The following is a 12,853-nucleotide window of genomic DNA, read 5'->3' as shown; positions in this document are numbered from 1 at the left end:
ACACATAACATGAAACATAACCTACTTCAATTATACTGTTGCCAGTGGAGTTCAACCTGTTGCCATCTTTCAGTAACGCGGTTATGCACACTCTTTTACCACATTCGATATGCTCGTTGGCCACGTTACCCCAAAGAACGACATCCATAGATGCACCATCATTGTCGCTGATTTTGAGGCATCGCCTCTTATAAGTGGGAGTGCTGCTGCACTCCCCTACCTGAGGAAACACCAGAAAAAATAATTTCATATTTGTAAGTAACACAAGGAATTAGATTTGAAATAATTATGTCATTTCCCCCAAAGGTAACCACATATACAAAAGTTTGAAACTCCTCAACCTACTTAAAGTGATTGGTTAACATTGGTTTGACTTTTAAAAAATCTGTGCTAGAAGGTCACACTTGTCACCTGTGTCTGTGATATGTTACAAAAATGAAGCCCAGAAAAAATTGCGTTCGAAAATAGTTATTTAGTGCTTCAAAAATTGAAATATAAAGTGACCGAAAACACCATCTTAATTTCATCCCATACACTTATGTGTACTATTTAGGCGTCTCTAAGACGCCTATTTACAAAATCGGGGTTTGCCTTGTAGTTTTAGCTTTTCATTCTCAATAATGGTTGTTTTCAGGGTTTATTAGTTCTAATACATGCACTTGTACACATGTTTCATCTTGGTTTGAGAATTTTTTTAATCGGCTGCTCACAAAGTTAAACAATACCTTTAATTGTAGGAGATGTTTACTTGCTATACTTAAAAATCATGCATTAATGTTATTTACGAGGGAGTGTAACTTGTAGGCTCCCTGCATGGATACTGTAGGTGGAGAATCGTACATAATTAGGTGTCTGTACATAACTTGCGATCCTTTTAGCAATGAAATGAATTATTCGTGATTTCATTATCTGAGTAAATAACTACTCCAACTGGTCTTCATGGTTTATGTATACAATTTGTTTTGCCTATGACAATACTTTTATTAGTTAATTCACAATTCATCACAATAATTTCAATTATAATAAGGTTTTGCTTTAAAAAGAAATTGGGACTTTAATTATTGTCTGCTCTTTCTGTCTGTTATATCAGTTTCAAGGAATAATAGGAAACTCTTCTTAAAACGTTAGTAAGATTGGATCTATTTGATTCACCTAGCCAATCAAGATAATTAATTCGTTCATTATGTTAAGAAACGGACCCCAGGATTCTCCGCCTACAAATAATGGGTTTACAAGATTTATACTATCACAAAATTTAGCTTCTCATGCAAAATTATAAACGGTAGTCATATAATGCAATAACGACTTTTACCTCCGTAACGTCCCCAGACACACTGAGCCTTCTTTTATGAGCAGACCCTTTTGCTTCTGCGATCGTAATCGTCGGTGGTCGAATGAAATCATGTACTAATTCGTTATTGATTTGAAAGTCAGCCACATTCGTCATTAACTACAGGAAATAATGAGCAAAAAAAAAATATAAGGAACATTTTATTCATTATCATGACTTTATGTGACTCACGTGACTTTAAAAATACAAGTTGTCAAAATACTTGAAAATGTTTACAGACTTTTTGTTTAAATCTATTTCAAATAATGTACTGACTATACGTGCTGTCCAACAAAAGTTTGATTTCCAGTTATTTTGGAACATTTTCAGCTTGTTGTGACTTGCTTGACGCAACATGTGAATGAGAGGGACGTCATCCCGTCCCTTTTGGGCAGGGAGGAGAAGGAGGAGGGGCAGGTAACCACTAATCATGTCTGCTTCACTTCCAAGACTGAAAAAAATACAGACACTTTATAATTTCCTCAATTTAAACTTATAGGAAACTTAAATTACATCATTTCCATATAACAAAATCCAATACAAAAAAGTTTTTCTTTTAAAATTTGATGTTCTAATGACACTGTAATTGCTTCGGAAAACAAAGGTCTAACTGAAAATAGTCGTTTATTGTCGGTGAGAGTTTGTAATACCAATTTAGACGATGTAGTTATTTACTTCACGGATAAATTAATATATTTTAATTAAAAGGATACTAAAGTTAAAATTATATTAAAATATGTAGAAATATTATAATATCATATGAGAACTGAAAAATAATGGATAGATTTACCGCTCTGTTCGTACCCTGCGTGTGCTGTGAATGTGACAATGTGTAATTTTCAAAAGCTGACTATTATGAATGTTGTTGACTTTAAGCTTTCGTAAGGAAAATTTGTGCCCCATGTGTGTGCACCAATTCATTTTACACACAAATAATTTAACAATTTTATTAAAATGATTACATTTTCTAATCACACCAGTCTATGCACAGAAAAGTCAGACACTAAATTAATATACAAACTTTGACTTGATAACACAAAATACTAATAATAGTAAACAACCCAGCTCTATTATTAAATGATTTTTATTTTGTAATGAGACCCCCAAAGACTAGAACTAAGTGAACATTAGCACTCAATGACTCCTACACTGTACATCAATTTTTTTCATGTACTCCACTTAATAATTTTTCCTTACCTTTGAATCTTTGGTCAATCTAAAACTGTTAGGATATTCGAGCACTTTAGTGAGGATTATCTTCTGTCTTGGAGTTGTCTTCACAAGCCGATTTAGGATCCCTTCGTTGCCACTTTCTTCGTAGCCATAAATGGCACTACCCCTTGTTTTTCTGAGCTCACACTTGGGGCTACCATGCCCATGAGATACTTGTTTGTTGAAACTGAGGACTTTGACGTCCTATAGCTAAATTTTTCACAAACAGCCACTTTAATGGTAAGTAATCCCATGATTGTATGATTGTAAATTGAAGAGTGTAAGTTTTTCTGAAATTCTTATCTGCTTTTATAAACAAATGGTTAGATTGCTCATCTCATCTATAAAGTTTCACACAAATGCACATTGACATATTTCAATTCTCAACAACCAATCAAGTTAAAGAAAATGGATTGATTTAACTAAAATGTAAAAGTCCAATTCATAAGAGAAACCAATGAGAAATAAGAGAGTGAAGACGATAGATACATGTACTATAGGCATTTTACGTACTCCAAACTTCATTTCGTATTATCACCACCATCATTATAACCATCACGGTTGTCATCACCACATTAATAATCACATTTAGCAATGGTCAAAATGTATTCCTATGATGTCTATGATCAAGATTATCAATCATATGTAAATGATTCATTTCATACAACATTAGCCGACACTGAATGAAAAATCATGACAGACCACCTAATTCGTCCTCATGACGAATTAAAATCTAGTTATTATGTTTGCCATACACTTTCTTCATGCCTTAATAAAAACCAAAACCCTTTCAGTTTAAACAATTTTGAATATTTTGAATATCAAATGTGCTACTAAATGGATTCTCTACTTTTTACACTTTTATATTGTGCCATTCATTCAATACTATGGTAGGGAATAGAATATGCAATCGGATTCCAAGCAGGGTCATATAGACCGATACACAATGGATTGAGCCATTATATCTTTTTATGTGGCCCAGTGGATAAGTCTTCTGACTTTGAAACAGAGGGTCGTGGGTTCGAATCCCAGCCATGGCGTAATTTCCTTCAGCAAGAAATTTATCCACATTGTGCTGCACTCGACCCAGGTGAGGTGAATGGGTACCCGGCAGGATTAATTCCTTGAATGCATGAGCGCTGAGAGGCAGCTCGAGCTAAAGCCGGGGTAATAATAATAACAACGCGCCTCGGTATAGAATATTTCTAGATAGATGGCGCTATGTAAATGCCTATTATTATTATTATTATTATGTTTTTAACATTTTTTTCCCATTCACATGTATATCATCAGAAAGAAAATAAATTTGGGGGTCAGTCATCATCCTCATCGTGTTCTTCCATTACTAAGAGACAACGGACTGCTTGTCTTGTGTCTGCCAAGGACTACGTAACAGAGGTATGATGTTCATGAACTAGGTATTATCATTTTCCAGGAAATTTAATTATTCCATGTATAGATTTGATCAATGTAACTGTGGTTTAGACAAGCGTGCAGGTGTACCACCGACAACAGTATGGATGATTTGAGTAATTTATGGTTCTGAAATGATAATAATCACAATAATAATACTGTAGGTGGATTTATAAATGTAGCACTTTTTCCAGAAGCTACAAAAGCAATTATTAATCCGGCTTTAGCTTAAACTGTTGTTTGTTTGAAGCAAACGTTCAGTGCTTTGAAGGAATCCTCATCCTCGTCATCTTCGTCATCATCATCATGCTGGTAATGATGAAAATGCGATAGTATTGCTTTGAATGGAATTACCCTTCAAATGTTCTTTTAATTTAATGTTCTCAGCATTATTGAAATTAATTTTCACTGCAGCATATTGCTTTATTAATAGTGGGTGATACATGTATATATATACATGTATAAACCATGGTATGATAATATCAATATCTCTTGTGCTATTTTTTTTTCTTAGGTGAAAAAGAGACTCAGTAAAGAGAACTACAAAGCATTCTCAAATGTAATGCAGTCATATAAAAAGGTAAAATTTATACAATTTTTGGTTCTATTATACATGTACAGTGTATATTCTTTAGTTTAAGCATTCCGTTTATTCATGCGATTTTACTCTGATATTGCATGTTGTAAAGCTTCAGTATGTCCATTTTTCGATGCTATTCCGATTTTGTACTACCAAACAATTATTCGGCCACTTATATCATTTTTTTATACAAACTAAAATTGAAGTCACACACTAGTACTGCTTGAACAGAAAGTGATATTGTAATTGAGTGATGTTGGAATTAAGTCAATATTGTATTTTGATAAAAGTGTGTTATAATACTTATCCTATGATATTCCCAATGATACAGTACATGTGCATATAATTTTTTGGTTCAGTGGAAATGCATGTGTATATTTTCCCTAAGTTTTTCTTGTATAATATTTCAATCGAATTTGCATAAAGGTTTCATTGTATTCTTTTTACTTTGTATCTGGTCAAATAAATAATAATATCCATGGGTCGAAGGTCTTAGACAGGAGTTGTATATTTTTAATTGCTACCGTTCTATTGACTCAAAACATACTACTCCTGTCTTAGTTTTTGGAACACAAACACAGTACCGTATAACATAATCAAAGAATAACATAACATTAATACAATGGCATGGTTGGTTGGGTTATACAGCATTTGCTCCGGTCTTAACATCTCAGAGGGCATAGTGTTGGAGTTAGGATTGAAATATAGTTTTCGGTTTAGAATGATGTAAAGATAATGACTAGCATTTATTTAGTTTTGGAGGTTAGGTGTTAACGTTTGGCTTAATGTGCAGATTTTCCATCGGAGCAATTTTCGCCAGAGCAGATGTCATGGAACTATAAACTGGTTGGTTGCTCCATTTCAGAGCTGTAAACTGAACAGCTGTGTTCTTGTGTGATTTTATAAAAGGTTGGTCCGGGCTGAAAATATTTAATCTAAAAAAAAAGAGTAAAATTCACAGAGCGACATGCTGAAAATTTCATCAAAATCAGATAACAAATTATTGAATTTTAAAGTTTATCAATATTTTGTGAAAACAGTTATATGCACATCATCATGAATATTCATTAGGTGGGCTGATGATGTCACATCTCCACTTTCCTTTTTCTTATGTTATTACATGAAATCATAAATGTTTCATTATTTCATACAAGTATGTGTAAATGATGTGTCTCCATCATAATGAAATAAGTTTCGGCAATAAATGACTAATGCACTCAATCAATTGTCAATCCAATTATTTTAGTTCTTGGTAGACAAATTTTGAATAAACCTAATTTCATATAATAAGATAAAAAAGAACAAGTGGGGAAATGACATCAGCCCACATGAATATTCATAAAGACATGCCTAGACCTGTTTCACCAGAATAATACAAATATTTAAAATTCAATAACTTTGTTATTTGTTATCCGATTTTGATCAAATTTTCAGCATTTTACTCTGTGAATTTTACTCTCTTTATAAATATAAATATTTCCAGCCTGGACCATCCCTTTATTTAATGTGGCTTATTTGTTATTGGTTGATACCATGATGTAGGATAATGACTTTGGTCTGATGATAGCTGGTCTAGCTGATCTCTTCACAGAAGATCCCACCAAATACCATCTCTTCAGGAGTAAGTATGATTGTTTCAGGGCCTTGTTTTATGAAACTTGTGATGCAATGATACAACAAATGATGCACAGTTTTGAGTGTAATTAGCAGTGAGGCAACGCACTATTTACAATGTGTGGCAAGCATGAGGCTCTTGCATAGAGTGCTTTTGCATACCTGGGATTCCGCATGGCCACTAGCATCGTGATTTTATACCTGTGCAATATATATATATTTTTTTTTTACAAAGAACAGGAAATATATATATTTTTTATTTGGTATAAAAATCCATGCCTCAAATATGGAATGGGACAAAAACTTTGGGATACGATCTTAGCTTTATGATAAAGAGTAATTACAGTATGAGATGGTGTTCGGAGTGCTATTTATTTTAGGCAATGCCAGTGCTACAGAGAGGGCAATAAATCTGATTTTAAAAGTCAAATTCAAATTTTCACCACAAATTAATCGATAAAAAATGATGAAACTGTCACTGTATTTTAATAATATAACTTTGGAATGTCAGAAGTATATTTCACAACTATATTTGCCCAAACTCTATGCCGACATGAGCCGGACCCCATTTAAAAAAAGTTGTTCAAATGACAAATTTGCAGTAAAAGGTTAATCCCTAGGAATATTCTCACCAAAAATAGTTTTCTAGGAGCTTTATTTTAGCGAATTAGAGCAAAAAGTATGATTTCATGAATAAATTAGCATAATTAATTCATATTTAAAAAATATATGAATTTGTGCAATTTACCTATGCAATGTTGTATATTATGTCATTCTGTACCATCGTGCAAATTTTCGCCGCAATCGCACGATCCACGGCTGAGATCTTAGAATTTAAGATCACAAAATAGCCCAGCTAAGTATAGGGTTAAAGATACTGAAAACATTCAAATTGATTTGCTGATGGTGAAGTTGTTATAAATATTGTGCATTTGTTGTTATAACAAGTCTTCATGAAATGGGATACTGGCCTTGTTATCGGATAGCTTTCACTAGTCTAGTGGATTAGATGTATGGTGTTGGTGATGTACTTCTATATTCTCCTGTCTCTCTCCTAACTTTGTAGAGTTCTATAGCTTTGTACGTCCCTGCCACAAGAAGCGGTTTGATCAGCTCTGCAAAGAGATTACAGGCGAGGGATGTGGATACAGACCGGAGGACAGCATAGAAAAGAAGAAGACCGATGATGCCGAAGATAAAGCACAGAAGCCCCAAGGTATGTGCTTTATGGTAGTATTAAAGACTCAGGTTATTGAGTTAACTTATGGCAACGTGATGAAGGAAATGGTAACTCTGTTATCTTGAGAAATAAATATGAATATTCACTGCTTTGTGCAATCCTTTGAGCTTTGAGTGATAGTTTGAGTGGAAAGCACTGCTTTGAGATATAGAAAGGGTATTACCTAGTTTTTTAATAGTAATAGTATACATAATATTTTTGACACAACCATATGGAACTTCAAATATATCCAACGATTCCTTCGAAATGAATTACAAAGAAATAATGTCTTCTTCTTCATCATCATGGAACTGCCAAATCATTCTCCATTAACTTTGCTGCATCTTTTTGTTCTTTCCCCGTACCAGCCAAAAGGAACATGGAGCAGAACACTGTTGGTGAAGCAGCGAAAAGACACTGCTCTGGCTTAGGAAGTACCTCCAGCATCGCAACCACTAGTCATCTTAGCAGCTCATCCCATCTCAGTAAGGGTGCAGACCTACTCAATGGTGGTGCCGACCATCTGAACAAGGGTACCGTACACCTGAATGAAGGTGCTTCACTGTGGACTGAAGGTGCAGAGAACTTAGAAGGTAGCTGACATCCAAACAGCACATCCCATCTTGATGAGAGTGTAGACCTAAATGTTGGTGCCAGCCATTTTAATAACAGTACCATGCACTTCAATGAAGGTGCAACAGTGTAGACTGAAGGCGAAGAGAATTTAGAAGGTAGCTGGACTGTAGTCAATATGGTGTAGCAAAGGTTTTGCAAATTGGAACAAGGGCACAATGCACTTTATTAATGGTGCCTCATCGTGGATTGAATGTTCAGAAGGTGGATTGAAGGTGCAGAAACCTTATAAGGTAGCTGACATCTAGTTGATGTGGCTTAGCTAAGGTAAAACAAATTTGAGCAAGGGAACCATATATCTCGAGGAAGGTATTGGATCACATAATCAAGGTGGAGAATCCCTTGAAGGTAGCTCACATGGGGATCTTGGTTTGGCCAAAGTATTACCAAATTTAATAAAGATACAACATACTTTAATGAAAGGTGCCACGCCATGAACTGAATGTATAGAACTGATTGAAGGTAGCTGACATGAGATAGTATGACTCAGCTAGGGTATTAAGAAATAGAACGGAGGTACCATGCACTGTAATGAGGGTGCCTTGTAATAGACTGAATATGCAGCATTGTTGAAGGAAGCTGCTATTGTATTTCTTAGTCAAGGTTTTGTCGTACTGAATAAGGGTATCGTGGGCCTGCTTGATGTTGCTTTCGAGATGCAGAGATGATGAAAAATGTAATTGACAGCCATTGAAAGTTTATAGTAATGGTCTAGTAGTTAGGACTCTCGTCTTTCAATCGGAGGGACGTGGGTTAAATTGAAGCCATGGAATGTTTTTCTTCAAGAAATTTACCTACATTCAGTGCTGCACTCGACCCAGGTGAGGTAAATGGGTACCCGGTAGAAAGAAATTCCTCAAATGCTCGAGCGCCTAATCAAGGTAGCCTGCTAAAGCTGGGGTAATAATAACTTTATCATGTTATGCAGGACCCGCTGGGAGAACAGTATCCAGAAATGAAGTGGCTACCCTGGGTAAAATATGATGTTATTATTATTATCATTATAGTGAACAGGATGCATGGCACTTGGAGAGGCCAGGTCCATCCCAGCAACAAATTAATTTGAATAGGAAGAGAAAACTCAATAACCATAACATTAAACATTTCATCAAAATTGAATTTAAGATAAGAATTTTAGCATTTGGAAGTATCACTCAATTTTACAACCGTAATGCTGAAAATTCCATCCAGATCACACAGAAAATGAAGAAAAAAAAATGTTGGTATATTGAAGTATCACTAAAATTTACAAAGCAGTCTAATGCACCAAATGGATGGCTTGCAAATGAGGCAGCTGAATGAACTGATATCTTTCCCCCACTGTTTCTTTTGTATAAAGTCAATATGAAATAATGTTTTTTTTTTTCAGTAATGCGAAATATGGTTTGACTCTATTGAACGTGTATCATGACAGAATTATTGTAATGATACAATCAAGACCTTCTTTACTATCAAATTGGCAAAAAAAAAAAAAAATTAATGTTTCATACAATGAAATACAAAAGAAAAAGTGACTGTGTGTTGGAAATCAGCGACTCCCTCAGTCACATTATTCACATATCAAACACTTTCAGCATAACTTGAAGTGTCACAAGCTCCTTGTTTTGCATCTGATTTTGATCAAGGTATTTTTAACAGTTTACTGTTAGTAATTTTTCTATATTTTCATTTAAATCAACTTGTTACTTGGGTGAACCTGGCCTTGAGTAAAGTAGATGTTGGGGGCGTGTTTCATGAAGAGTTTAGTCATTGATTTTCACTGACTAAATTCACTTTCAGCCAATCAGATGCATGGATTCCCAGTACCTAATAACATCTGTCTGTGAAAATTACTGACAAAAGTCTTCTTGAAACCCCCCCCCCCCCTTTCCTCTGTAGGTGGGAAGGTCAGTATGAAGTGGAGGTTTTAGACGGGTATTAACTGATGAAGAATATATTTCTTTGCAATGGTACTGCCAAGTGGAACAACGGTTCTATGCTCCCAGATGCATGCAAGTGCAAAGAAAGAGGAAGGAAAGAAATGATATAAAACACATTTTCTAGTTTATTATTATAATTTTTTTTACAACAGCATGAACTTTGCTACTTTCAGAATGAATTTTCCATCTCTCATTTAAAAAATTGGGAATTGGCATGTGTAATACACTTTTTGAAGAAAAAAAAAGACACACTGGCCAATATTCAGAACCTCTGTTTAGCGTAGGCCATGGTCTGACTCTGCTAAAATTATGTGAAGCCACCTTATCAAAGTTTATTCAGATTGTACGCCTTCAAATTGGCCCAGTGGATTAGTCTCCGGACTTTGAAACAGGGTCGTTGGTTCAAATCCCAGTCATGGGGTAGTTTCCTTCAGCAAGAAATTTATCCACATTGTGCTGCACTTGACCCAGGTGAGGTGAATGGGTACCTGGCAGGAATTTATTCTTTGAAATGCCAAGCGCTGGAAGCTGGCTGCTTGAGCTACAGCCGGGGTAATAATATCCAAGTCCTTTGGAAGCGCATAGAGACGTTATTTATAATGTGTTATGCGCTATACAAGAACTGACTATTATTATTATTTGCAATGCATTTTTTTCATGATTTGATTGTGAAGAAAGCTTTTGTGGTAATTATTACCAGATAGTTATGAATGATTTCAGTGTCAAATGAGCTGTTACTGCTTTTGGTCTGCGTCACGTCACAATTGGCTATCCACAGCTTTACACCAGAGTTTGAATTAAATCTGATTTGAAAATATGGGCCATCGTGCATTGATTTTCACATAAAACTATACTGGAATCATGGGGATAATTGAATTAAAAGTGCCAGTTCATTGTTAATTATTAGTGTTGTATGAGTCATAAGGTGAAACAATATTATTCATTTTAAAAGAGCTTGTATCTATTTTGAAATATTGCACTTTTATGAACAATTATATTGATATTATAGACAAAAATTATACTGTAAAACAGAAGCTCATTTAAACAAATTTTATTGAAAATTTCAACAAAGCGTTGTGAATTGCTCAAAGCTCAGTTTTCTATACACAACTGTCTATTATATATGTATATGCAAGTGCAATTATCTTTGATTAATATTGATATTTACTCAGAAAAAATTGTGTTTTTCTCCTTTTTGTAATTTTGCGGACAGATTGAATAGGTTCATAAGAACACAATAAAAACATATCACTATATTCCAGGTAAGTGTTGTTTGAAGAATTTGTAATTTATCAAGAATTGTATTCAAATTTATGTTTGCGGCTATCAACTGTAGTATGAGGGGTGTTTCACAAAGATTTCAAAAGTTATCATGCTTAATTTAAGTGCCATTGCACGTATGATTTTGGTTCCATGATATTTGCTCTGGCGACAATTGCTTCAATTTAAAATCTGCAGTTAAGCCAAACATCCTAACTTCCAAAGAAAATGTCGCTGGAGCAAATGCTTTGTCACCATGATTTTAAAGGGGATGTTCACCCTGATGAAAAGTTTTTATTGTAAAAATAGCAGAAAAAAATAATAAAAGATATTGGGAAAGGTTTGACTTGAGGAAAATCCGTCAATGAATAAAAAACTAATTAGAATTTTAATTTGATTTGTGACGTCATATGCAAGCAACTATATCATATGGTAAAAATCGATGAAATTTCATTTTCATAGAAAATTGAAATGGTTTTTATTGTAACTTTAGTATATCAATACACAAATGATTTCACACCCACTCCTAAAAAAGAAAATAAGTCATTACAAACCATTAAGAAATGAAATTTATGCATTCTATAATACATACCATATGTGACAGCTGCTCGTTTATGACGTCACAGATGAAAAACTTAAAATTCTAATAACTTCCTTAATCTTTAATGGATTTTCCTGAAAACCTTCACCAATATTTATATTATTTTATCTGCTATTTTTCCACAAAGTTTTTGTTTGTCAGGGTGAACTACCCCTTTAACAGGTAATGTCATTGATTATTACAATGGTAGAGCATGTCCTAGGGTCCCAATCTGACCAAAGCGGTGGTGCGTGATACCATGCACAACTGGGAATTGATTGCAATTTTCAGTCAGACTACGTTCTTTGTGAAACACCTCCCTGCATGGGTTCCCGTTTCATTAAACTTATTAGTAACAGATGAAATATATTTGCTACATATCTGATTGTCGTAAATAGGTATTCTGAGTCTTACACCAAAAATAAGAATTGATATGTAGGGCCTAACTTCAAGTAGCATGAAAAAATATTCTTGTAAACATTCGTCAATGGTGAACAAATCTTTTGACTGCGAGACGTCATAAGTTTTTATCATACATGAAAAGTTGTACATGTAAGCTCGTTTATGAAATTGCATAGTTTTGTGTGCACTAGATAAAAAAAGGAAAAAAGCTGTAACAGTATTTATAGTTATGACATCCCCCAGCTAGAATATATCATTCCTTTGTCAAATCTCGAGATTAGACAGTGTTCAGCATACCATCCCTGTTATGTCAACAACAACAAATTACATGTATTCACATAATGTTAAACTCCACCAAAAGTTTGATACTGAAGCAGAATATGAGGCCAGCTAAATGTACACGTAGCTTTGTGAGATAATATTTCCTTCTCAGAAAATTACACTGCTAGCATTATCATTAGGAGGTTAAACACAAGCACAACATAGAATGTAAAAATGACACTAAATGTCTCAATATTTCAATAAAGTGATACAGAGATATATATAGGAGGTATGTAAGTGAAAATGAGTTCGTTATTTAATTGCCCTTGTATGGTTTGTTTTTGTTTTTATTTTCATTCCGATATAGGGAGGCCTACATTCCTTGAAAATGAAGAGAATAAATCAGAGAAAGGGCAACTAGACCTCTATA

The 12,853-nt window shown here is 34.3% G+C and overlaps 1 protein-coding gene across 6 annotated transcripts in view; it reads left to right on the top strand.

The window, feature by feature from the left end:
• Positions 1-11,186, top strand: part of LOC129281034 (regulator of telomere elongation helicase 1-like) — a 55,165-nt gene extending 43,979 nt beyond the window's left edge. For 3 of the 6 annotated variants that reach the window (XR_010296327.1, XR_010296325.1, XR_010296326.1), the window contains 6 exons: positions 3,836-3,940; positions 4,470-4,535; positions 6,078-6,156; positions 7,216-7,365; positions 7,737-8,749; positions 8,847-9,460. Coding sequence is in view for 3 of the 6 variants with exons in the window: in XM_064112479.1 (XP_063968549.1) it covers positions 3,836-3,940; positions 4,470-4,535; positions 6,078-6,156; positions 7,216-7,365; positions 7,737-7,969 (633 nt within the window). In the remaining 3 variants the exon portion in view is untranslated. Of the gene's footprint in view, positions 1-3,835; positions 3,941-4,469; positions 4,536-6,077; positions 6,157-7,215; positions 7,366-7,736 lie in introns of all 6 variants that reach the window. The other 3 variants (XM_064112479.1, XM_064112478.1, XM_064112480.1) reach the window with 1 other exon arrangement.
• Positions 11,187-12,853: the final 1,667 nt, after the last annotated feature.

The sequence above is a fragment of the Lytechinus pictus genome, chromosome 17 (genome assembly GCF_037042905.1).
Source record: "Lytechinus pictus isolate F3 Inbred chromosome 17, Lp3.0, whole genome shotgun sequence".
Classification (NCBI taxonomy): Eukaryota; Metazoa; Echinodermata; class Echinoidea; order Temnopleuroida; family Toxopneustidae; genus Lytechinus; species Lytechinus pictus.
The sequence above is the reverse complement of the archived record's forward strand: the minus strand, read 5'-3'. Positions and strand labels throughout refer to the sequence as shown.